Source organism: Astyanax mexicanus, chromosome 7, assembly GCF_023375975.1.
Source record: "Astyanax mexicanus isolate ESR-SI-001 chromosome 7, AstMex3_surface, whole genome shotgun sequence".
Lineage (NCBI taxonomy): Eukaryota > Metazoa > Chordata > Actinopteri > Characiformes > Acestrorhamphidae > Astyanax > Astyanax mexicanus.
The window spans coordinates 25,495,885-25,523,639 of NC_064414.1; the positions used below are offsets into that span (position 1 = coordinate 25,495,885).

At 37.0% G+C, this 27,755-nt stretch overlaps 2 protein-coding genes across 2 annotated transcripts; both read right to left on the bottom strand.

Moving 5' to 3' along the window:
* Window positions 1–2,498: 2,498 nt before the first annotated feature.
* On the bottom strand, window positions 2,499–9,336 carry LOC103044566 (alcohol dehydrogenase 1). Its single transcript, XM_022684919.2, has 9 exons — window positions 9,119–9,336; window positions 8,304–8,405; window positions 7,209–7,350; window positions 7,033–7,120; window positions 5,949–6,168; window positions 4,120–4,380; window positions 3,155–3,287; window positions 2,919–3,057; window positions 2,499–2,826 (listed from the first exon to the last, which is right to left on the bottom strand). The coding sequence occupies exons 1-9, from the start codon at window positions 9,134–9,136 to the stop codon at window positions 2,796–2,798; spliced, it is 1,134 nt and encodes a 377-aa protein (XP_022540640.2). The 5' UTR covers window positions 9,137–9,336; the 3' UTR covers window positions 2,499–2,795.
* A 9,426-nt stretch (window positions 9,337–18,762) lies between these two features.
* LOC103043775 (alcohol dehydrogenase 1) lies at window positions 18,763–27,636 on the bottom strand. Its single transcript, XM_007237993.4, has 9 exons — window positions 27,528–27,636; window positions 24,706–24,807; window positions 24,332–24,467; window positions 22,313–22,400; window positions 21,425–21,644; window positions 19,981–20,241; window positions 19,760–19,892; window positions 19,343–19,481; window positions 18,763–19,059 (listed from the first exon to the last, which is right to left on the bottom strand). The coding sequence occupies exons 1-9, from the start codon at window positions 27,543–27,545 to the stop codon at window positions 19,029–19,031; spliced, it is 1,128 nt and encodes a 375-aa protein (XP_007238055.1). The 5' UTR covers window positions 27,546–27,636; the 3' UTR covers window positions 18,763–19,028.
* Window positions 27,637–27,755: the final 119 nt, after the last annotated feature.

Consider the following 27,755-nt stretch of genomic DNA (forward strand, 5'->3'; position numbering starts at 1 on the left):
GTGGCATCTGGGGCAGGTGGTGCAGCAATTAATTATTAATGTCCATCCTTAATTCCTCTGTGATGGAGAGCTGAAAGCTTTTATTTTATTTTTCCGTTCCACCTCTGCTGTCTGTTGCATTTAAGTTGGAATGGGAAAGTTAGCTATCTAGCTACTTAATGCAGACATCCCAAGTTGCAAAAGTTGATTTCAGGGAGGTTACTTGCACACACACCTCTCTCTCTCTGGCGTATGTCCTTAGATCTTCAGTTCTGTTGCTGCAAGCCAGTCCAGTGTTTCGTTGTCCAGGTCTATTAGACCTTGAGATAACGAAACTTTACTTTTATATTTTACTTTTTTTATTATTAAATTTAGAGTATTCAGAGGTGAAATGAGTTTTATTTTTTTTATTTTTGGAAGGCCCTGCCTCTGCTTTCCTTTTTTTGGGGGGAAAAAAGCCTTTATTTGACAAAAAATTGACAGTTACAATATCACAAAAAATTGCACATCAAAAATATTTCATATCATATTACAATAATTATTAATATTGCCTCCGCCATGATCTGCTTTCTCTCACTCACTGAACAAATCCCGTCCGGGAGGGGGGAAAAACACTGCCCGCCCACACTAAAAACTGATTGGCTGTCTCACAGACTCTTTGCAGAGAACAGGCCAATCAGAACCCACCTGTTTTCTCTCTCTCATTCCCACACGCGATTAGAAAAAAAAGTCTGTCGCCTGTGTGTGTGTGTTTGTGTGCAGTGCACTCTTGGGGCACTCGTTCTGAATTCCGGGAGATTATATGTGACTCGCGGGCATCAGGGAGCCACTACCGAAATGCGGGAGACTCCCACAGCTTCAGGGAGACTTGGTTTGTCTGTCAATGAAACTATTAGTGATTACTTATGCTTGTTATGAGGAAAATAGCCATATAACTTTGAAACTACACATTAAACTATAGTAATATTGTGGTTATTGTAAATTCCAACTAGGAAAATACCCAAATTTGTGGGTTTCTTTGGTCACTTGTGCCGCCATCTTGACAGTGATGCTCACAGCTCTCTGTTTTGAGTGCGCCTCTGAAAACTCTCTGTTTGTAGTGTCATGTAGCCCTAACACTTCGCTCTACCCCTCCAGCCTAACAAGAATCAGGATACCCTACCCCTAGACATGCACACACAAAACAGAGGGGTAGGGCTCAGGGGAGAAATGGGATTGGGCCTAAATTATTACTGAACTCTCTCTGAGAAGCCCGTGTTATCTCCCTTTTTTTAGAGAGGGACTGGAGAGTGATAACCAAAGTCATAAGAGAATGATCAAATGTTTCTTTAACTTAAAAAAAAAAACACTTATGTGTGATTCATTTTTACTTGAGCGTGGAGCTTACATAACACTTTGATTAAGGCCAGGTGACAGATGGCTTAGACTTTGGGTTAAATGCAATGTGTGACAGTAATTATCATTTTATAATTGGCAGTGGCTGTTTAAAATCTGCTTTTCCTTTCTAACAGATAAAACAAACATGCAGGAAGGAGCAGTCGAATGGAATTATATTACTCAGCTAGATATAGAGTGTTAGCTTAAAATAAAACTGACATTTGTTTAGATAACCTTCTAGTCAGGAAGTGAGACATTCACACTGATAAACAAAACAAAATAATGCATAGAGAAATAGTTGTTGGAATTGAATAGAACTTTGTATGTGTGAATGTAATGATGATATATCACTCACCACAAGGCCTCCATACTCCAACAGCTGTCAGGCCCAAAACAGACCCCCAACTTGTTGCAACACGTTGACAACATGTTTCATGTTTATAGCACATGTTCCAAACTAGCAACTATTACTGATGTACACTACCAGTCAAAGGTTTGGACACATCTTCTCAACTAATGTTTTTCTTTATTTCTTTATTTAATTTATTTACAACAGTGTATATGAATATTAAAGATATCAAATAATTAAGGGACACATATGGAATTATGTATTTGGGATGTATATATAAACTGTATATACGGATTTGGTTTGAGCTGAAGCACCATGTGAAGGAACAGCAGCAACTATTGTTCAGCAGCTGCTGGAACTCCTTCAAGATGTTGAGAAAACAATTCCTGGTGACTCCACCTCTTGAGGACACTAAGATTAAAAGAACAAGAGTGTGCAGATCTGTCCATAAAGCTAAATTGGGTACTAAAGTATAAATCATACTCTGTTTTGTTTAACATATAATGTTAATAAATGAATTCTGCATGTGTTTCTGTATAGCTTTATCATCTTTAATATTACATTCTCAATGTGAAAATCATGAAAAGAAAGGAAACACATTGAATGAGAAAAGGTGTTTCCAAATGTTTGAGTGGTACTGTATTTCTTACCAAGTCCAGACCTGACATATTATGACACCACGTGGATTTTTTAATCAGAGTCTGATCAATTTGATGTTGGGTATATTTTGCAGTGCCATATCTCTCGACTCGCTGTGTGTGTTTTTAAATGCAAATGAAGCAACAAAACAGTTTTTAAATCACAATAATTTTCATTTTTAATCAATCAATCAATTATAATCTATAATTCTGTAAATTCATAAATGATGTTACAGAAAGCAGAAACAAGAGAGCAGAATGCAGACATTAGAAACAGAGTTTAGAAGCAAAGAGTGTACATTTATGGGAGCTGTGGATGTTCTAGCCCTGTCTAGAGAAGGCAAAAATACATTAGAGTTGCTGTAAAGGTTGCAGTACGTCAGGTAATAGTAAAAGGCAGGAGATCAACTAAGCATCATCTGATTTATAGTAGTTGTCTTGCTGCTGACTTCTCATTTGGACACACTGATGACTGGCCGAATGCTGCAAAAGAGAAAACACGTGTTAGGTTTACATCCCCAAACTTTTAAATCTAATGCAACTGAATGGAGATGGAAATGAAACAAAACACCTACCAGCCTCCAGCCATCATCATCTTAATGGCCTCATTGATTTGGTCCAGATTCATGTTGTGTGTCACAAACACATCCAGGTTTATACGGCCAGCCATGTGGTCCAGGACAAGCTTTGGAACGTCATCCTTACCCTTAAAGCCTGGAGTCAGATAACAGTAATAATTAAATGCATCACAACTATAAGGTTTATTTATCACTTGTTTGAGATTAAATGCAAGGTTTACTTGCTTACATACCTCCAAATGAGGTTCCCTTCCAGGTTCTTCCAGCGATTAGCTGAATTGGCCGAGCAGAGAAGTCATAAAGGTCTGTCCAACCAGCGATTACACTCACACCCCAGCCTTTAATACATGATTCCAGTGCACTCCTCTGTTGTGACACAGATAAGAGAGATTTAGACCCACGTAACTTTTATTTAGATAAGTGCACATTTATTTATTTTAACTCAATTTTCTCAACTATCACTTGCCATGCACATGCCTTCTCTAAAACATGTAAAATTAGCCACTGCTTTGAATCAAACTGCAATCGATGCAGCATCAATCGGCAGCCAACTTGTTCTAAGAAAAGTGCTGGATTCCCAGCTCTGATGACAACCAGCATCACAATGGGAGTATTGAAGGAAAAGATTCCCATCCCATCTACCCACCCATTACAAGTCTAGTTGTACTCTCTCTGGCTCCAGCTGCTGATGGTTAATTATAGTTGACCCGAAGTCAAACTTGCGATCCTTGAGTCACAGTGTCAGCGCCTTAGAAGATACAGTAAGTACTAATAAATACAGCACAGAGTGGTCCAGCAGTCTAAAGTGCTGCCATTATGATTGGGGGATTGCTGGTTCGAATCCAGGTCATACAGCTGGCCATCAGCTGCTGGAGCCTAAGAGAGCACAATTGGCCTTGCTCTCTCTGGGTGGGTAGACGGTGCTTTTAACCCTTATCATTCCTAGGGTGATGTCAATCAGCACAAGGCGTCTGTAAGCTGATGTATCGGAACCGAGTCCCTGCAGCAGATTGAAAAGAGGTTGTGGCAGACTTTACATGTGTTTGAGGAAGCATGTGCTAGTCTTCACCCTCCTTGTTTTGTGGTCTCACTAGTGATGGTGGATATATAGCTGAGTAGCAGCAGAATGTGTGAGACAATTGGCCCAGCTAAATTGGGAGAAAATGGGGAACAATTAAAGAATTAATTAAATTATTACCATAACATCCACTTGGCCCACACACTCCACTGAGTAATCCACCCCTCCGTTGGTCATTTCAATCAGAACCTCGCTGATCGGCTTCTGATGTAATTTAGGGTTCACAAAGTCGGTGGCACCAAGGATCTTGGCCTTCTCAAACCTCTCCTCGTTGATGTCCACAGCAATGATCCTGGAGGCTCCGGCATGTTTGCAGCCCATGACTGCAGACAGACCCACCGCACCCAATCCGAACACTGCACACACTGATCCCGGCTCTACCTGTGTGCACATATAACAGTACAACAGTGTTGTAGATCATGATACATCACTAAGAGCTACACCTTCTCAAAACATCTTGATAAAGCTGGCCTACAAAAAAAAAAAAAGAAAAGAAAACAGGATCTTGTTGGTGAGTAGACAGAAGCACGGAGCTGGCAGTGGCTAAAAAACTAACATCATAGCTATGCCTAGGACTGACCCACCACAACACTAGTAACTGGCCCTGGCAGCAGGATGAGACCTGGCTAAATGTAGTACTGAATTTTTGCGTTTTAACTTTCACAGATAACTGAGCTAAACGCACATGGTTTGTTGTCAAGGCTAGTGCATAAAAAAAGCAAAGAATAACTTAGCATCACTAAGAACTGCACTGAATGTGCCTATGTACATCCCTTTATTCTGGTTCTGCCATGGAAAAGGTGACCAGCAGCATTCTGGGTTTTTTACCTGCGATGAACCCTATTAGCCATTAACTTATTACTATTAGTCGTATTCAGCACAACCAGAGTAAATACAGTTTTCCAAGGTAAATACAGTTTTAAGTTCAAGGACTAACCCACCACATTTCATCTTTAAAGGACTCAAAAAAGGACTAGGAACACAGGAAAAGTTTGTAGCACTACAGCAACAATACTGTAATTATTTGCAGTTATTCCCAAATTGAATCCAATAGTATTGTCCTTAGCCAGCAGAGTCTGGCACTGATATTAATGTTCTTCGATGTTACAACATTACAATATTTTTCTGCAGCGGCCGCCATGTTTTACCTTGTTCGATCATGGTATTTAATTGTACCACATTAGTAAAGGGTTTCATTAACATGGAAGATCTAAAAAGATGTTTGGCAGTGTGAATGTGTAAATCTGGGTAGGGGAGCCTCTGATGAACACTGAAAAGAGGGGTGTGTTTGCAGACTTCCCAAGTCTCCCAGAAGTTGCGGAAGTCTACCGCAGATCAATAACGGCTCCCTGAGTCAGATAAAATCTCCCAGAATCTAGAACAAGTGGCCCAAAAGTGAACACAAAATTCAAGTCCAGGTCTGGGGGTATCTCTCTGAAGGTAATTTTTGCAACTTGGGATGTCTGTGCTTGTTTTGCTGTTGTTACAGCACCTTTAAGGTAACTGCTGCGCAATTTAAAATGGAACGGAAAGTTTAAACTGGAAGACTGGGCACAATAAACCTTAAATAAACATGAAAACTGGTAAAATTGTTCATAATGGTAATTAGGCCTGCAGCGGCGGCAGTACAGATTCACATAAATTCTAGAAAACCCAGAGATTCTTTACTCACACCAGCCAAAGCAAGTGTTAGTTTACAGCAGAAGCAAAGGCGCCTCCTGCTGGTCATAGTGCCCTACCAGAGGAGTCTACTTTACGTTTGTAGAGGCAGTGGTGCTTTTGAGTAATGAGAAAATGTATTAAAAATAATAATGTGCCTCAATTTATTTGTTGGGCTTACAAACATCTAGGAATGGTTTAATTCTCCATAAATGTGGCCTAGAAAAGGCCCTGAGTACATTCACATATAATACCCTTAGTGCTACTAAATTCCACTGCATTGCACATACCTTAGCATTGTTAATAGCAGCTCCATAGCCAGTGGAGACACCACAGCCAAACAGGAAAACTCGGTCAAGCTGTGCATCATCATGGACCTTTACCAAGGCGATCTTGTTCTTGATAGTGTATTCTGAGAATATTCCAGTGCGCATGAATTGCAGGAGTGGCTTACTACGACACGTGAAGCGTATCTCAGAAGGTGACTGCTTAAACATCTGATTACCAGACCTGTACAAAAGAGAAACATGTTATTATCTCACTTATTATCTTACTCTCAACTTTCTCAACATTTTTATATTTTAAATCACTAGGCCTTTATACATTTTATAAGACCTGCCAGAAGTCATAAGAGATTCACTGGAGATTCAAGTATACTTAAATTTATTATGCTACAATGCACAAAAGTGTAATTAAACAGTACTATTGTTGTACGTATTATACTTAAAATTGTACTTTTGTTAATTGTTGTTAAGTGTACTGTAATGGAACTACTTTAAATACATTTTAAACGTATTAATTCAGATAATTAAACTCATATTTTAAATATGCTTTTAGTGAAATGAAAATACAAAATACAAAACACTTATGCAATACACTTTGCAAAAAAGTATATTTTAGAACAAGCATTAACATGTACTTCATAGTAATGCTTTTATTAATAAATATACAATAATACGCTTTAAAAAAGTGTGATCAAAGTTTACTTGTAAGCATTTGGTAAACTTTGTTAAATATAAACAAATGTATTTTTGAGAGCAAACAAATAAAATAATTAAATTGAACTAAATTTTAACGAATACTTTACACTCATACTACACTCACCAGGCTATCAACTAAAAGTCGTTATCATTATTGTTATTGTTATTACCACTATTATTTATTAGTCCAGTAAGTAACTTTTATACACAGATATGGGTATATACATGTATGCATATTATATATATAAAAAGATCATTTGCACTGTTTCTTTGCACAATTGCTACTTTTTGCACTTCTGGTAGATGTCAACTGCATTTTGTAGTAATGTACAATATAAAATAAAACTAAATGAATGTGTATTTATATATTTGTGTTTATTTATGTTTTTTTTACCAGTCTTTCTCACACATGTTTGTTTTAGGATTCTTACAGAACTTGCAATCTCTACACTGAGACAGATAGAGGGGGATGACTTTATCACCTGCAAAAAAACACACACAATCTGTCACTATACTTATTTATTTAAACTATAAGAAAACAGTTAACCTAAGTGCTCTATCTTTTCTGACCTGGTTTAAACTCAGTGACTCCAGGTCCAACGCTCTCCACTATACCAGCTCCCTCGTGGCCCATCACAACAGGAAAGCCGTCTTTGGGCTTCCCTTTGTACATGTGGTACACGTCTGAGAGACATATACTTGCAGCTATCACCTACAGCATTAGAAGAGATGTCTATGGTAAAGAATTGATATGTTGATCTTTGTGTACTGCAACTTTGAGAATCATTAGGAAATCAGTTTATTATGAATCCTGTTTTTTTCTAATGCACTCATCATCAAATAAATAGTTGCACCCAGAAGATCACATTTGGGGCCATATTTTAGTGATCTATAGGTGAGCCACGAAGGCGCGCAGCATGTCGCTTGATTTAGGGCGCGTCAGTGTGTGTTTGGTATTGTAATGATACAAAAAATATCTCATGGGCAGGCCAAAATGTGAAAAAGGCAGATTATAACATAAAATAAACCAGTGTGTCACTTGCCATTCCCTTTAAGAGCCAGGTGTGCTCTGACTTTGGCAGTTGGTATTTGAATGTTCTAGTGCTTCTATTTAGAAATCTGTTTATTGTTGATGTAAAAGATGGGTTTGTGCTGCTGCATGTTCATGTGTGTGTAAGGAGCGGGGGTGTGTGCACGTTGGGCATGTGCCATGCATCTACATTGCCAAGATAACAATGAACATCTGATGGTGGACCTATCCTTGACTAAAAATGTGTGGGATGCTAATGGACACTCTATCAATGCTCCACCCCCCTACTGCAAAATCTGCAGAAACTTCTTCAGAATGTTCATGCTGTATGTAATGGATTATCAGAGGACACCATTAGGAACCTCTACAAGCATACAATCCATGCTGAGGTGTCTGTTATGTAGTGTTACACATGTATTCCACACAAATTCTGTATGTGTAGCTCAATAAATATTGCCGATATATTTCCTAATTTTGAATAATTTATAAATGTGAATCATTCTGACACTTGTGCACCTTCTGGGTGCATTCTTTTTGTTGATGAGTGCTTTAACAAGATTGCTTTCTAATGTATTCCTTAGTAGGTTTGACATGATGGTCAGAAAAGCAAAGAATGTCCACTAGAAATGCTTAACCTTCAGTCGTATTTCATTCTTTTGAGGTGGAGCCACTTCAACCTCTTCTATCACCAGTGGAGAATCGGCCTCCCAGGCAACAGCCGCCTTGCATTTAATCACCTGAAACACACAATCACAGTGACTTTGCATGTGTAGAGTAGAGGTTGTGTTCTGCTTACAGTGCAGCCTGGGGTTGATCTCTAGCTGGACATGGAGATTTTCCAGCTAACCAACAGTTTTTGCAAGTGATGTTTGTCTTTTGTGCAGAGAATAGAGAATGATTTTGTAACTTCATTTAATGCTAAATCAAATATTTTAACGGTTTCAGATGTTGTATGTATTTAGATCCAGGTAGGCATAGTAGAACTTGAGGACTTTAACTACTTTTATTGACTCAAAAGTCAGAAAATCACTTCAATATACAGTAAACAGTTTATAGCATGTGCATCATATTTAAATACTGAAGACTTGAATGCACACAGACAGTAACATTGACTCTTAATCTTAATTATTAAGAGATGGTAATGATATCATAATGCATGTTTAGCTGGAGTGCATGTGAATTGTTAGAATTACAGCCAGCCAGTTTACAAATATATGTTATAAATACATGTACATATATTTATTTTTCAAATACAAAAAACATCCTGACAATCTGTGGATGCTACAATACATTTTAGTACAGTAAATATAATGTTCAAGTTCATTACTGCTTTTTTCCCCAAAATTATTTAATGCAGTATATTCAAGCATCACACAGTGAATTGCAAATAATGCAGATTAATAAAAGTACATAAAAATACAAAATGAAGGATATAATTAAAGTCACATACCTTTCCTGCAGTAGCCATGTCTTAGCGCAATCAGGTGCAAACTTTGTGAGCAAAATAGTCACTATTCATTAGTCGTGTGCCAGTGCCTCAGTGAGGTATAGCTCTCCCTCTCTTTCCGGTTTGGGGAGGGATTAAACACTCTTATAAGTAAATGATCAAATGTTACCCAGTTCAAACACCATAAAGGTGAGTAATTCATTTTTACCTGTACATATGACCGAGGCAGGAGGTTGATTAAGGACAAGCCGAGTAGTTTATGATTACGTAATCTCTAGCTTTATTTACTAGGTAAATGTATCACGGATGGTGATAAGCATAATGGTTTACTCTATACCGTTTCCAAAGCTAGCAATACAGAAATACAGCAGCATGCATTAGAACAGGACATATCTGTTCTTATAAAATATACCAAAATTCTACTAAAAGTACTACAAGTTACTGTAAGTAGTTAACTGAGAATTTATTAAAAGGTATAATGTTAGACATAAAACATGCCGTTATTATTGTAAGCATAATTTTTCTTTTGAGCCCTGCTTAAAATAGAGCAATGAGCTATGGGTATTTTTTTAATGGATGACCAGCTGATCTTGAAATGTTTTTTTTAGCAGGGAGGTTTATGTTTAGGTTGGATGACTGGCAATGGCATGCCATGGCAAAGCCTTCAGCTTGGGCCTCTTGAAGTAGTCCATTGTGGATTTTCTACATATAAAGTGATATTCGTTTGCAGGATTTGCTGGGATTTTATTAAACCAGTTCTTTACTCTACCAGTGAAATGTTAGCCATTGGATCAGTCTAAAGTATGATCCATCCACCCCCGTGCTTAACAGCTTGAGATATGTTCTTTTCCTGTAATTCTGCACCTTTTTTCTCTCCAAATGTAGGTTTGCTTATTGCAGCCTAAAATGGCTTGTTTCAACTTCAGTCTAAAGTACTTAAAGAAAGTATTTTTCTTTTGGAACAACAACAATGCACAAACTTTTGCATTCCACTGTAAACCATTTCAAAGTACAATAAAACTGGCGATAGCCTACTGTTACATCCAAATTAGCCTAATGAAGGAAGATACAGTATCTAGGAAACATAGACAATAAAACTTAAGACTATGAACTTTTCTGTGTGTCAGTTATCAAGACACTTGTATTGAAAAAATAATTAATTAATAAAAACTGATATTTGAACTGTGAGTTATTGGGCTTATCTTATCAGCGTGATCTCTCTTATGTTGTTATAATGCCAATTCTCCCAGCGTTGGGGTGGTGGGAAGTCATGTGATGGGGAGTCCTAGATATCATGTCTGCACAACTACAAAAGTCAAGGTTGTATTAATATTAGCTAAGCAATTTCACCCCATTACCTTACTTACTTACGGTCACTAACACACAGTTTAATGTAATAAAACAACATTAGTAACACTTTTTAAACAGCAAAATCTCTTCAAGCAGCTAAATCATTATCAACAGTTAGACTGTGTAATCATTTTTTTAATTAATCTTACCATTTAAATACTTAATATTTTTCAACATAGAGACATATTAGACATTAAATTTGAATGTTGCTTAGTTTTGAAAGTTAATTAGTTAATTATTGTTTTTATTTGAAAAAAGGAAGACCTTATACCAAAGCCACATTCCACCTGCACATGCTTCTAACGCTGATTATAGACACGAGGGAATGATCAGGAATAACATGCATTTTACTCAGTTACCAGATGCATTATACATTTTATTTTAATATTCTTTATTATCTTATTATTGGCTGGCCAAACACTTTTGGGGAAGATATTGTAACCAAAAAGTAATAAATAAAGCACTTAAAAATATTTCTTCAATTAGAGGTACAAATAAAAAAAATATCAGCTTAGGTAAACAAAGTTTTTATGCTATTTAGTTTTTGTGGATTTTGTTTTCCATAAAGTACAATTATCTGGGTAAATAACTGGAATGCTGTCAAGTAAATGGAGCAAATAAGAGCACAGTGATTTCATTACAGATCTGTCTGTCCAGGCTATCTGACAGGCCAGGCCACTGAAAAATCTCCTGGTTCTCCTAACATGCCATTCCTGAAAACATACAGACACTCTTACTAATGCATGCATGAGGCGTTTATATCTCTACATTTCCCACATATACATTTTGTAGCTTGATCAGACCTGTTGCTGAAACACTGCAGCTGAAATCAAAGTTTAGGTTAGGCATTTTGTTGATTTGAAGTAAAAATAAGTGTCCACCTGTCGAGCAAACAAAAAAATAAAACACAATGTGGGCAGCCTTCCATGTATAAAGTTTCAGATTTTAACTTATTGTGCCTTAAAGGGTACCTAAACCCCCTGATTCAGCTGACTCTACATTCAGCTCAAATTAAAAATAAAAAAAAAAACAAAAAAAAAACAAGCAGAACAACAAAGAACTGCGACAAATTAGACCTTGATTCATTCTTCTGAGGTGGAGCCACTTCAGTCTCTTTTATTACCAGCGGTTTATTGGGCTCCCAGGCGACTATGAAAAGGAATAAATGCCAAATTGAGAAGCACTACTGTGGTAAAATGTAAATGCAATACACAAGATACATCCAGAATACATTACATTTCACTGCACTTGATCTCTTAATTGAAAAAAACAAAACATAATATTTTTACAATGCTAAATTTGTGTAAGAATTCCACACCAACCTCCCTAAAATGCAATCAGCTATGTGTTGCTGCAAATGTTCAAAAGCAAAAAACAATACACAGGATTGCATTTCGTCTAGGAGCATTGCTGAATTTGTGATGAAATGAAGTGTAATCACTGTCCTATCAAAACTCACTACTAAGGACCAAGGGTTAAATAGCTTTCACACCCTGTGTGGTCCGCACCAGAGGACCTCAAACAAATGAACGGAGATCGTTACTCTGGACTGATCGCTCCTGGGCTCAAAAGCAGCATTTACGCTGGACCAAACGTACCAAAGCCCTGGAGAAAGCGCATCTAAAAAAGGCCAGTGTGAAAACGCCCCATGCATGAGAACCGAGTCTGTGTTAAAATCTACTTAACTCTGAAAAGCACGCAGTCATCTGTAACTGTGCCAGCCGTAATTTACAGCATTAGAGTGTATATTTCCTCTTATATCCTGTAGCAAAAGGCAGCGCCACACAGTGGAACAATACAGTTTAGCTCATTGCATTTTGAGGAGGTTTGTGTGCAGTTCAAATTCAGTGGTCGTTTTTGAAAATGTAAATTCTTGTGTAATGTTTTTCAAAAAAGAGAGGTCAAGTGCAGTGAAATGTAATGTAATAGTGATTTTGCATTTCATTTTGGCACGTATTCTGCATGTTAGGGAGAAAAGGCAATGCATTTCGTGGATTGCATTTACATATTTCCATGGTAGTGTTTGCTTTTTAATTTGGCACTCAATCACCTAAAACACACAATCATACAACCTGTGACTTTATATGCCAACAGACTTTGTGTTCATTCATGTTTAACCTGCAGTGCAGATTGGGGTTGATCTCTGGCTGCACATGGAGCTTTTCCAGCTGACCAACAGTTTTTGCAAGGTAATGTTTGTCTTTAGATCGTTATAAAAATTATGTTGTAAACTCAGTAAATAAGAAATGAATAACTGTAAAGTTCTAGATTTTTAAATAGAAGGAATTGGATTAAATACATTATTATTTTAAGAAACAAGTGATTCTGATATTACTTTAGCTTTCAGTTTACAAAGCTTACATTCAACACAGTTTTAAATAACTCCTTCATTTTCATTAGATTGCTAAGACCCAAAAACTGGTACTTGAAACCTAATTTTGGGTAATTGTAATGTCTGCAGTATTGTTTAAGACATTCTAATGGAACAGTAGTGAACGCACTATGGGATGGACGCAACACTAGAGGACGCAAAGAAGAGGTGCGCGCGGAGGAACAGGGAAAAAACACAACGCCGCTAGAGACGTGAGGAAAACGTACTGTACAAGATAAGTCTAACCAGTAAACTACCATCAGATCCTAATCTGGTTACTTGTCATTTAATGAGAGTACATACTCCACAGGAATTCTGTTAACCTGGTACACTAAACTCTAAACACATTATCTGCCTTTAGCTGAGTCTCACTCCCTCTCACATCTAGACTAGTCACACACTTTTTACTCACAGAGTAGTCAGAGGCTAAGACTTTACAAAGACTGGGGGTCACTAACTGCAAGACTGCAACTAGATTCTTTCTGAGATTATTTCCCATCATGCTTCTGGTGGAGTTTACATACAATACATATTACAAATTAAACTACAAATAATTAAATTACATTTAATACTGTGATTTATCAGAGACTCACAACATTTGTCCTCATTAACAGTTTATTTTTTCTGCCACACTGTTAGTTCTTGATATTTTTTAATAGAATACATTTTGTGTTCAGATATAATTTTAAGCCCCCCCCCCCCTTGCTACAATCGTGTATAGCAAAGAATCACAGATTCACTGATGTACATTTGCCTTTGTTTTAGACAGAATTAATGCAATAAAAAACATAATTTTGGAAAAATGTGTATTTATTAAACTTGTTTGTATCAAAAATAACACTGCACAATAAAACAAACTAGTGCAAAATAAAATATAGCTTTAAATATAAAATTTTATTGAATATTAAATATATGTTTAAAATACTGTACATATTAAGAAGTAAGAATTATATATGGCATATTAACTGCAATTTTTTTTTTTTTTTTTCAAATCGTTTGTACACAGTGACATTAAATATTCTTGAGTTGCGGCTTCCTGTAGCTCTCCTCCTTTGGTTGTTGACACTGTTTGCGTGAGCCAAGTCTCAAGACTTAAAATAATAATAAACACGGTTGATTTTATCTGAACCCCAGGATGAGAAAAACACTGACTAAAACTTTTAATCCTAAACATCTTACACTGAATGATCGAGATGATGCGACCGCAACTCGACTGCAGCTCGACTCTAGCTAGACTCTCGTGATTTTATCTCGATTATTTTGTCTGCGACAGTGAAATCCCTTGAAAATCGTTAGGTGTAAGGCCGGCATTAGGCTCAGGTAGCTTTTCTAAAACACCTTTTTAGCTAAACTCTAAACACTGTTCCCTACATCACATACAGCAATTCACACTTAACACCCTTTTTAAAAAAAAAAAACAATGACCTGCAAACACCACATTCACTTACCAGTTACCCAAACTCATCTTACCCATTGGTGTGTGTGGAGTTTGGATTAAAAATATCATTCTGGCAAGAGTTTTTACAGAGCTTTAGGTGATGTGTTTGATATATCCAGAAATTTAAGACTTTAATTTATGCCTTAGGGAAATGAAAAGCGTTCAAAATTGAGCTTTGACCTCAACCATCAAATGTAAACTCTGTTAGCAGTAACAAAGGATTAGCATTTTATGAAAATGGTCCATTGTCAGCTGTTAAACGTGGTAGTTGATCCACATGGTAAGAATATCTCAGCAGCTTCAACTCAAAAATGTCAACAGCTGTCTTAAAGTTTTATGTTAAACTAAATTGCATTTACTATTTCCTTTAGCTCATCACTTTATCACTTTATTTGACTTTAGACTCCTCTCTGCAAGTTGATTTGACTGCATAATTCATGTTGTTTCAATTTAGCAATTCAATTTTACAACAGAGATAACTTCTTAAAATGAGATGTTTTTACTTATTCCAGTTATTTGCTTTAACTTGCAAAGTTTGTAAGTCATATGTTGAGTATGACCATATACATAATTATTTAGTACATATAATACATACAATTTAAAACATGTGAAGTGAAGTGATGGTCAGCCATACAGGTTGTGAGTGCTTTTGTGATTGCTTTTGTTAATACATTCATGAGCAATTAATTGTCCACTTGCTAATCGCAAACAACTAAACTTAATTATTTTGAACTGATTAATTAGTTCATTAAAACTATTCCATTTTTTTCAGTTTAACTTGCTGACAAGTCATAAATTTTATTTTCATGAGTTAAGATCAATGCAAAAACGTAAGTAAGACTTATTGCTCAAACACTTTTTACTGTGTAATGGAAGCATTTGCACATCTGTATCAGCATTAGGTTCAACTTAGAGTAGATGAAGGCATTTATTAAAATACACAAACCTTTAAATATATTGTGTATCCAGTGTACAGTGATGTCAGTAACGCGTTACTTAGTAACGCGTTACTCTAATCTGACCCTTTTTTTCAGTAACGAGTAATCTAACGCGTTACTATTTCCAATCCAGTAATCAGATTAAAGTTACTTATTTAAGTCACTGTGCGTTACTCTCTCTCTCTCACACACACACACACCGCTCCCTTGACCATTCCCCCTCCGCTCTTCCCCAATCACACGCGTCTCGCTTTCTCCCCTGTCTCTCTCTCGCGCTCGGCGTGTCTTTAGTTTCCGCCCGTTCTCGTTTTTCGCCAGTTCTCGAAGCCCCCTATCTCTTTATAAAGGCGTTTTTTTTTTGCGGCCGCGTCCCAATTCACTAGCCAGGGCAGAGGAGAGCATTTAAAGATTTTACACCTCACGTGATTGGAAGTTCACTGTGGCGCAGAGTAAAGACAAGAAAAGTTCCGGTGCTTTAAATGAACACTGTCAGAATTAAATCCTTCTCAGTAGTTGGGTCCGGTATGGGTCCTTATTGGACAACGTCCGGACCCGGACCCGGACCGCAGTGTGCAAATATGTGATCCCTGGTCTAGACCATATACACCAGGGGTGTCAAACTCATTTTGGCCGAGGGCCACATTGGCATATTGGCTGTCCTCCGAGGGCCAGATGTAACTTATAAATGTAATAAAATGTAACCAAATGTAATATATGTAAATGAATGTAATTACTCCTTAATGTTAAATAACTCTCAATATATTATTTATTCAATCAAATATTACAGTTGCATGGAAAAAATGTTTGCTTGTTGCTCTATTAACATAAATCCTTTTAATTTGTCATGTCATGAAATCCAAAAACTCCATCAATCAAGAACCAAACTATTCAAGTGAATAGAAATGACATCAAGTTATATTAACTTTGAAATTATTAACTGAAATAAGGCTTAATAAATATAAAATCAAAAATTGTGAGCTGTTAAGAACATAGCATTTCCTCAGATTTAGCAGTTCCTCATCCAACCACTAGTGGGAGCTGCAGCAGCAGCACCACAAGTCCGCAGTCTTTACTGAGTCAGAGCTACAGCCCAGCCACGGGCTACAGGGCTCAGCTCAGCCAGTCTGGAGCGTTTTTACAATTTTTAAGTTCTTCTGTGTATGAAATAAAGATTTTTGTAACCGAATAATACAGCTCTCTACAGTTCATCTTTCAGCCCAATCAGCTAACAGCAGCCGTTTAGAGCATGAGTCACTGCTGGGATTACATTATAATAGGGGTGGGAATCGTTTACTATCTCACGATTCGATTCGATTCCGATTTTGGGGGCCACGATTCGATTCAAAACGATTTGAATTATAAAAATTTCTGCTTCTGGCTTATGAATCTTATTGAAAAAAAAACCCTCCATAATATACACTGGTCCTGGAGCAGGTAATGTGTTACAAAAACAATAAAATGTGCAGGAATGTGGGTCCTCAGTGACAGAGGAATCACTGGGATATCACAATGACGTTAATGAACAATAAATAAATAATAAATAACACTGCTTTATTACCAGGCTACTAGCGGTGGTGTGTAGGTGACGCTGCTGGGCTGATGTGATGATAGCAGTGGAGCGCTAAAGTTCAGGAGCAGCTGCTGATTAACTAGTTAATTTAAGGTCGTTGTATTTCTTCAGAAAGGGGGCAGGAGGTGGAGAAATTAATTCATATGGTCCATTCCTTAATTCCTCTGTGATGAGGAGCTGAAATTAGCTCTGATTAGCTTATTGTATTTTTCCGTTCCGCCTTAAATGCTGCAGCCCGCTGCCACCTGTAGCGTTATTTAAGGTGGAACTGGAAAGTTAGCTAGTTAGCTAGCTAACAGTTACTGAAACTAACTACTAGCGATCTTTTTTATGCTTGTTATGAAGCATTCTGCCATAAAACATTGAAACTACACGTTAATCTAATGTAATATAGTGCTTGTTCTGCCATCTTACCGGTGATTCTCAAACACCTACGCTCTGTGTGTGTCTGGAAGATCTCCGTTTGAAAGGACAAGCGCTATCCCCAGGGTTGCCAGGTCCAACAAAAATACCCAGCCCAAAATCAGTCTAAAACCCGCCCCTCAGAATCGATTTTGGGACATTTTAAATCGATTCTGAATCGTAGTAAATGAGAATCAAGATTCTTATGTGAATCGATTTTTTGGCACACCTCTACATTATAAACAGGTCAGTTATCGCGCTGCTAACCTCAGGAGTTTAGTGGACACACCACGGCTGCAAGGTTAGACTGTTGAAGGCTACTGAAGACTATTAAAGGCTATTGGAGGTTATTGAAAGGGTTATTGAGGGCAGAAATCAGTAAAGGCTGGTTAGATAAGTGATTCACGTCCTCGTACTTTGCTGCGGTGAAACTGCGACTAGCGCTGTCACAGTGATGTTTATTAACGTCATTAAAACAGATTTTGTCAGCTATTGTCTTATAAATATTTACACAGAACTTATATCTCTCCTAAAAAGCGTTTATTTTGGTCAGTAACACTCTTCGTAACACAAAAGGCATACCGGTCTTTCGCCTTGAAGCACAGCCGTCCGTCTGCATCAACTTCTCTTTTTCTGGACATTATGGGATAAACATTTATATGTCTCAATTCCACCCGCGAAGTTACACCTTCCCTCCGGCAGGGTTTCCACATCAATGACTACACTGCCGTGTAGTGGCAGTAAGCCGTAACTTTGCGGGTAATACAATCGACAAGCATTGTGGGAAATGTATTTTTTGGTCAAAGAACGCTTCTGACTTATTTATTATAGACACTAAGATCTTACAAGCTCTCGCGGGCCACATAAAAAGACGTGGCGGGCCACATTTGGCTCGCGGGCCTTGTGTTTGACACATGTGATATACACGGTTCTGTTTTATAAAACCACTCCTTGCTGCCCTGCAGAGAACAACAAGTTCAATGTTCAGTTTAACAGTGTTAAATATGTCAGGTCAAGAAAGACTTTCTATATTTTATAAGTATTTATGTTTAGTAAAATCAAGAAAGACCATATTTTATTTTTTATTAAAAAAATTATGTTAAGTGTTATGTTATTTTTTATAAAAATATATATATATATTTTTAGGAAATAGTTCAACTTAATAGAGATAAATTGTTGCTGTTAAAAATGCATTTTAAAAGTAACTAAGTTACTTTACAAGTTACTTTATTAGTTACTTTCAGCAGCTGCAGACACCACCTCCCGCCACGGCGCCGCCTTAACATAAAAAACTATAACCAGTTTTGCCAACTGGTTATAGTTTTTTATGTTAAGGCGGCGCCATGGCGGGAGTTGGTGTCTGCAGCTGCTGAAAGTAACTAATAAAGTAACTTGTAAAGTAACTTAGTTACTTTTAAAATCAAGTAATCCATAAAGTAACTAAGTTACTTTTTAAAGGAGTAATCAGTAATCAGTAATCGGATTACTTTTTCAAAGTAACTATACCATCACTGCCAGTGTATCTGAAAATTGAATTCAAATATTGGCATAATTTGTGAACTAGAAGCAGTGATTTATAAAACATTTATTTCAAATGTGTTTATTATATTGTCAGTGAAAATATGATGAAAAACTGGCATAACAGGAGTAGTACTGTAACCTGCAGATTTATTTCAATTTCAGATTGTACGATTGATACCATATGACATACTGCTAAAGATATTGCAATATCTTATTTTAAAAAATACTACAACCTAAAGAATACCCAGCAGAGCACAGAGCAAAAACGAATGATTTGTGTGTGTAATTTACAAAGTTATGATTGTTGTCTTGCTGTTGACTTCTTATTTGGACATATTGATGATAGTACGAATGCTGTAAAACAGAAAACATTTAAAAACATTAAAAAGTGAATACATTCAACATTTTAGACATATATGGTAGTGTAATCTAATCATCTATAATGATGAAAAAACTCATAATTTAATAAAAAAAAATCCAAAGTTATTGTATGTGTTAAAATGCTCAGTTTGGACAAGACCATTGGAGTCTGATGATAATGAGATTATATGAGCTCCATTTTTCTAATCTAAATAGAACAAATCTGACCATTACACAACAGGAAGGTTACATAAGAGCAGGAAAACAAAGCACTCACCACTTCCCAGACTTCATCAGCTCAATGGCGTCATTGATTTGCTCCAGATTCATAGTGTGTGTCACAAACTCATCCAGCTTTATACGACCAGCAATGTGGTCCAGGACAAGCTTTGGAACGTCATCCTTCATCTTGTATCCTGGAATGCACAAAACCATAATAGGAATAAATGTCTGACCGCTGACTTTTGTCTAGGATGTTTTTGGACACTGGTGCACCTGTGTTTTCTGCTGCCAAGATAGCAATATGCCAGTAATTTACCTGAACACACCTCGCTTTCAGACCACCACGCCCATCAATACAAATATATTCATAAGCACCGTAGCTATTTAAATGATGCAGGTGTGGAGTAAGATAGCAATGAGCATCGCACCACACCTTGAACAGGGAGTAGGTGTAAAATGTCAGATTTTTTACCTCCAAGCAGACTTCCAGTCCAAGTTCTCCCAGCAATTAGCTGAATGGGCCGAGCAGCGAAGTCATGAAGATCTGTATAGCCAACAATCACGCTCACTCCCCAGCCTTTAACACATGACTCCAATGCACTCCTCTATAGAGATACATAGAAGAACACTTAATGTAAGAAAGACCAACATTCATTTTATTAAAACATTTGATTTGTGGTAAACGCAGTTCACCATTAGCTCAACATTTCCCACACACTCCAGTGAATAATCCACTCCTCCGTCAGTCATTTCAATCAGAACGTCACTGATTGGTTTCTTGTGTGCTTTAGGGTTCACAAAGTCAGTGGCACCAAAGATCTTGGCCTTCTCAAACTTCTCCTCATTGATGTCCACAGCAATGATCCTGGAGGCTCCAGCACTCTTACAGCCCATGACTGCAGCGAGACCCACTGCACCCAACCCGAACACTGCACACACTGATCCTGGCTGGACCTGGATGCATAAAATATGGTGGTAGAAATGTGTCAGGGCATTGTTGTGTTCAGTCAACACAGTGTTAAAGTGGCAGTTTGTAAATGTTGTGGATATGTGGATTTAGAGACCTCTATTGTGGGACTGTGTTATTGCATAGAGCATGCAGAAGTTTGTTTTTTAATGCAGGTTAATGTAAAGAAATTGCTGTAAGAATTTTTTTGGGGATTTCAGTACAATATTTTGTTCATTTTGTCCATGTGTGGAATACTATCAAAATACAGAATAGCAATTCTATCCAAGAAACCTACCAGCCCACTCTGTTTTAGAATATATTACAGAGCATCGACTTTACAGGAATTGTCATGTCAGGACATTGATAGCATTCATTTTAAACAACACTGCTTTTAATTGAATAGGAAAAATCTTTACAGACTGCTGCTTTAAATTAACACTCACAATAAAACAAACTAAACCTATTGACCTAAACATTAAGAACACATGCCTTACATGGTGTTGGTGCACGGAAACAGAGCATTAGCAGCATACTTTAACACCCTCCTTTCAACTGTCCAGACTCCACAGGACCACAACAGCGCAGCTATTTTTTGGGTGGTGGTCATTCTCACTACCACAGTGACACTAACTTGAGGGTGGTGTGGTAGTGGCATTAGTGGGTCAGATACAGTGGTGCTGCTGGAGTTTTTAAACACCTTAGTGTCACTGTTGGACTGAGAATAGTCCACCAGCAGTGTTCTGTTGGCAGCATCCTGTGGCCACTGGTGAAAAACTAGAGGATGAACAACACAAACTATCCAGCTACAAATGAGCTTCTGCCTCTGACTTCTCTATTTTTTTACATTTTGTCACCTTACAACCACAAACCAAAATGTATTTTATTGAGATTTTAAGTGATAGACAAACAAAAAAGTCTTTACGATGCTGTTTGTTCACTAGTGTTCTCTAACAAAGCACTGAGGCCTTCACAGAAAAGGTGTTTTTATACTGAGACTAAATTGGAAGTGTTATACTCAAAAAGAAGGGGTAAGCGTAAGTGGTGGGGCCAATGGGTGAAATAGGATTGGGTAAAAATATGAAACAAATGTAAGGGGTATAAATACTTTTGTAATCCACTATATAACACACTTAGGATCAGCAAGTTTCACAGTAAGATGCATGCATCCACCAGCAGCATTGCACATACCTTGGCACTGTTGATGGCAGCTCCATAGCCAGTGGAGACGCCGCATGCCAACAAACAGACACGATCAAGTTGGGCATCATCATGGATCTTTGCCAAATCAATCTTGTTCATGACCGTGTACTCTGAGAACGTACTGGTGCACGCAAACTGCAGGACTGGCTGACCATGACATGAGAAGCGTGTGACAGGGCCTGCCATCGTAGGGCATGGATTAGTTGACCTGTAAATAAAACAGATTTTACAGTCAAAGCTGAGCTGAATAGGAGGATAACATTTATGTGACCATGATCAACAGTATAAAAAGGATTTTTTAATAAAGTAGTTTTTATTTTCCTTTTCCACCAGTTGTTGCACCTGGAAACAGCTGTTACCCAACCAATAAGGTTGCTGTTTGTGGAAATGTGGAGACCAGTAGGCATAATAAGCAAAAAAAAATCAGTAATGTAAAGTGTTTTTCAAACAAAAATCTGACCTTCATTTTGCACGGCTGGATTGCAAAGATGGCTACCGAGTGAACAGACTATCCTGTAAGGACTTTACCTTTATTACTAAACTATTTTTTAAGTGAGACAATGAGAGCAGCTAGGTTTTAAGTCAGCATTTCTTACATTTCTGACATGAACTCTTATATTTGTAGAATGTGTAAAACTGATGTTGGGCAGTACAGTAACAGAACATAGCAAAACAAGCAAAGACTAACAAGAACAGAATCTTGAGCTCTGAGATGACTTTTGCGATCTGTTACACATCTAACCACCAATTAAAATGACTTGTGACTGTATGAGCAAAAATGTTGAAATATATCTTTGGTGCCAAACCAGTACATTATTTCCTACAACTCAGTCTTTATCCGTTTGTAGTGTTTATGCAATAATGTAATTTTCTTACCAGCTTTTCTCACACAGGTTAGTCTTAGAGCTTTTGCAGAACCTGCACTCATTACACTGAGAAGCGCAGAGGGGGATGACCTTATCACCTGCAGAAATACACACAGAGGTTGTCAATAAAATTTCACATGCTCACGTCTCTAAGCTGCAACTGTTGTGCACTTACAGCTTTTGAGTAAGGCCCATAAAACCTGTACCCTGTCTGTTTAAAGCTGGAATATGCAACAACATGACTTTTGTTGTACAATAGAAGTATAATGACAGTAAAGGCACTCTTTTGTTCTTCTTCCAACAACAGTACTATACAGTAAAATACATCCGATTTAGCTAGCCGATGTCCATACAGTGCTGTAACAAGAGTTTGTTCCCTAATTTAATTTAGGGAAGCTGGATGACCTAGCTTTTCAAACTAAAACCTAATTATGTATAAAACACTCTGAAAGAACAAGTGTATTAGTGTAGGCTTTTAAGCATGAAGTGTCTACTTTTCAGACCCTGACACAACAAGTGACCCTGACATGGCCTTTCTGAAAGTTGTTGTTTGTTGTTGTGAGGTAGACTTGTTTGTTTGCTGTAAACCATTTTCTTGTTTCATGAACTAGAAATGACCCCAAGTAAAAGGGCCATTCCACCGAATCGGTCCAATTTGCTTGTTGTAACTCTTTCAAATTAAACTTGTTTTTTTATGTTTTTTTTTTAAACTCTGAATCAAATAACACATATATTTAACTATTCAAAATATGTACAGTTCAATCTTAGGCAGCTTTACTTAATTTTTTTCAAGGTTTCCAACCCGAAGATGGTTGCAAAACTCATGTGACATTTAAAAAGCACGTTTAACAGCAAGTCCACTAATTCCTTTCATTTTCTCTCAAGAAAGCCTTTATTTTTAAGAAATGGTTCACTGCATGTTCAAATAATTGATATTTATGAAAAAAAAAAATCACTCCTGTTAATGGCACTCATTCCTGTTACTGGAACTGACTCCTGTTAATGGCACTTGTTCCTGTTAGTTTTTATGTTTTAAGTAACAGGAATGAAAGGAACAGGGAATGGTACTTAGCATATAATTAGCAAAAACATGAAAATCGGTAAATGATGTCTATGCTAATAGCATGAGCACATTCTAGTGATTTTCCCAAAATTTGTATTTTAAAAATAAACAAATAACATCTAAAAATTAATTTAGGTAACAGGAATGAGTGTTGAGATTGACCTCCTTATTTATAGCTAAAATAAGATCAAATATACAGAAAAACAAATGAGGGAACTTAATTTTGGTCTTTGCATGGTCTTCAGAAGAACCAGCTGATGTCACTTCCTGTTGTAGATGTGACTTATAGAATGTTCCAAATGTTTCAGATGGGGTAATGTGTTACAGTAACAGGAATAAGTGAAACCCAGGGACACAAAAAAAAGTGTATTCTAACTTAAATATTATAGATTTATTATGAAACAATATTTTTAAGGCACAGATTTTGCAATGACGAAAAAATTGCAAAAATGCAAAATAGTTTTATATATTTTTTTAAATTACATATCTTACTTTTGCAATTAGGTAATGTACAAGACAATATGCTTAATAATAAAATGGATTTTAACATTATTTTGTGTACACATTTATACATGTAATTTACTGGGGACAGAAATGGCACCGATTTGGCAGAATGGCCCAAAAACTTTATATTAAGTGTGAAAAGTGTGATGATTTGGGAACATTTTGCTGCATCAGGACCTGGATATCTTTCAACTTTTGATACGAATTGCTCAGTATCAGAGAACAGCAGCGGTTGCCTTATTTGACCTGGTCTCTCTCTCTCTCTCTCTCTCTCTCTCTTATATTGTATATTATATAACTTTTTATAACTGGCAGCAAATTGCCCTTTTTTTACAATGTAAGATATGATAATGTATGCTGATCTGGTGCGGTTTTATCACAACATAAGCAAAAACAGATATGTGCTCTTTTTAAGCATAAATATATATGTTATAAGCATCTTAGAAATTATTTTAACCTGACCTGGTTTGAACTCAGTAACCCCAGGTCCAACACTCTCCACCACACCAGCTCCCTCATGGCCCAGGACAGTAGGGAAGCCTTCTTTCCCCTCAAATAGGTGGTACAGGTCTGTGTGACACAAACCTGTAGCTACGACCTGCAGGAAAGAAAACGTTTGGTTTATGGTGTAAGATTTATGACATATTGTTGATATTGTAAACTTTGGACTACACTTTGGACTACACATGGCATCACTGCCAAGTTAGTTGAGCAAGAGTAATGAATACTTGTTTTAATTGCATTCTCATAAACATTTAAGTGTATTTTCTGCTCTATTTCTTTATTTGCAGTTCTGACATCAAAGCAGCAAAGACCTGCTACAAAACAAATTTTACCTTGACTCGTATTTCATCCTTCTGAGGTGGAGCCACTTCAATCTCTTCTATCACCAGCGGTTTGTTGGGCTCCCAGGCAACAGCTGCCTTGCATTTGATCACCTAAAACACACAAACACACAACCTGTGACTTTAAATGTGATCAGAGGTTGTGTTCATATATGTTTAGCCTGCATGGAGTTCAGACTGGAGTTGATCTCTGGCTGCACATGGAGCTTTTCCAGCTGACCCACAGTTTTTGCAAGATAAGTAATGTCTGCGTTTTGTGATATCGTAACTTCAGTGAATGATATATCAATTACTGTTAAGACCCCACACTTCTCAAAAAATGCAGTAATTCAAGGTTATTTCAAGTCATTGTGTTTTTAGTAGTTTTTAAACCAGTACTTTTACACTTTTACTATGAGGCTAAAGTTAGTTTGATATTCACAGCTCCAGATTTGTTCGGCTCCTTGTTCCCAGCCTTGTATTGGCCAGTGAAAGTTGGTTCCTTATTCGCAGTTACTGCTCCACTGAACAACTGCAAACTAAAGGGGGTGTTCACATAAACTCACCTGCTGCTCAGATTACATTTAACACATATAGACTTATACTGAAGGAGATGTAATGAAGAAAAGCAGTACAGCTGTTTACTAACATTGGTATCACTTATTTTCTTCCATTTTACTTACAACATGAATTTCCTGTTCTAGTGTAATTGTTTCATGTCTGAAGTAAGAAAGCTCTATACTTCTACTTCAATGAAAACCTGGAATTAGCCTGGCCCAAGCTGATTTTATACTGTTGTGCACATTATTATAAAGATAATCTTCTGATTTGATTTTGAAGCACTTATTTACCTTGGGCCAAACCAATTAAACATCACATAAAGAGCTATAGTCTCCTGTTTTAAGGAAATCCTAAAATAAGCCTGGCCCAAGCTGATTTTATACTGTACATTTAATTGGCAACATAACATATCAAGCAATAGTGCACACAAATAATTGACTGAGGTCCAGTGTTATTTTGAAGCACTTACTAACCTTAGGCCAGAACAAATACACAACTCATTCAGAGCTCTAGTCTCCTAGTTTCAAGAAAACCTGGAATTAGCCTCACCGAGCTGAATTTATACACTAAAAAGACAGGATTTTAGGGCCAGACTATTTCCAAGTCAACATCAGTGGAATGTGCAACATCAGCTTTATTTTTTTCTTTTGTTTATAATGTCTTGGTAAACCATTCAAATTAATTTTAGAGTATAAATCAACTTAGGCCAGGCTAATTTCAGGTTTTCCTGGAAGTAGGAGAGAACAGCTCCTTATCTGATATATCATTTTACCAAGGTAAAATAAGTGCTTCAACATGACACCAGAACATCGGTTTTGTACCGTAGCCCAGGAGATTCGCGAGAAGGGCCCAGCGCACGCCATTAGTCGCGGAGCTACGGCGCCGACTTCCCAGCGGAGGGATGACGGGCCGCCAGACATGAAAGGTGAACTAACCATTTATCCTCCTCACTAGTTACAGGTTTTAAGAGCCAGGTGCCAAATGAACACCTTCTATTTCGTTTATAAGGGTAATGGCTGGTTAAGTTCGGCTCAGCGCTAGTATGGCCATGGACACGGGCGCGGGGGACCCATCCCGGCGCGGTGCTTCTGATTCACCAGTTGACCAATCCTGCTTTAGAGCAAGGACAGGACCGCCTACCTAATTAACATACAAATGCAGTATAACAGAAATAAATAAACGGAGAAATATGGAAATAAAACATTAAATTAAGAAATAAATCAATCAATAAATAAATAAATAAACAATGCATTAATAATTTATAATTATTTTTAAAATTATTTATTTATCTAAACAATGTAATTTTTCGTCCTCTATATGAGTCGGACTAATTCCAGGTTTTCCTTAAATTAGGAGAGTACAACTCTTTATCTGATGTGCATATAAGATAAAAAGTGCTTCAAAATCACACCGGAACATCTGACTTATTTTGTTATTTCGTTTTTTGGTGCACAGTGGCTCGGTATGCCATGTTTCCAATTAATTTTAAAGTAGAAAATCAGCTCAGGCCAGGCTAACTCTAGGTTTTCCTTTAAGTAGGAGTATAGAGCTAGAATTATACTATAACGGCAAATTAATGTTGTAAGTGAAACTGGAGAAAATAAGTGATGGAACATTGTGTATATAATATTTAATGACACTGTACATTTATAACGTTAGTAAACAGCTGTATTCCTTTCCTTTATTATATCTCAGTATTAGTCTATGAGACTCGCAGCAGGCGAGTTTGCATGAACACTGCCTGGGAATACGAGGCTGCGAAAAAGGAGCCAAACGAATCTGGAGCTGTGAATATCAAACCAACTTCAGCCTCGTACTTTCACTTTAGTAAAAGCTTGATACTTCGACTTCTACAGTATTTTAATCCCTATCTATAAGTCCACCTAAGTAATGAATGTCAATATTTTTGCTCAATAAATGATTATTTCGGTAAATAGACATTTTTTCAAGTTTATAAAATCTGCACATTGATGGTTGTATATGAATAAAAAAGAATTATGTTTTTCATAACTGTACATTTCAACTAAAAAACATAGTCTCATTTCATTTCAAGTATACATACAGTCAAAAGCATCATTCTAAAACCATTAATAAGACATTTAGTAATAAGGCATTTAGTACATCTGTTAAGTTACCTGACACAATAACTATTGTTCAAAGGATTGCTATTTCATAACAGTCACATGCACTTATAAAGCAGTTATATAATGATAGAAGGCCGTTTAGATGAATAATATATATTAAAATATACAGGATAAATGAAAGACACATACCTTCCCTGCTGTAGCCATGCTTTACTGTTATCACAGGAAAGAGAGAGGGAGAATAAAATACATCACACTGCACGCAAAAGCCAAAGTCTCAAGGAGGAAGCAAAAACTACTCTTCCCTTAGGGAGGGGCTGAGAAGTTATAAAAAAAAGTGATAAAAAATACAACCTTAGCTGCAGTGTTTTTGTATGTTTGAATATTGTATATTATATTTTTAAATAAGAAATTATA

Coding starts and splice junctions, on each gene's coding strand:
- LOC103044566 (XM_022684919.2), bottom strand. Junction 7,121..7,208: donor AGTCACTGAGTTTAAACCAG/GTCAGAAAAGAT, acceptor GTTTTTTTGCAG/GTGATAAAGTCATCCCCCTC. Junction 3,288..4,119: donor TGGGCCAAGTGGATGTTATG/GTAATAATTTAA, acceptor GTGTCACAACAG/AGGAGTGCACTGGAATCATG.
- LOC103043775 (XM_007237993.4), bottom strand. Junction 24,468..24,705: donor AGGATGAAATACGAGTCAAG/GTAAAATTTGTT, acceptor TCTTTCCTGCAG/GTCGTAGCTACAGGTTTGTG. Junction 22,401..24,331: donor GGTTACTGAGTTCAAACCAG/GTCAGGTTAAAA, acceptor GTATTTCTGCAG/GTGATAAGGTCATCCCCCTC.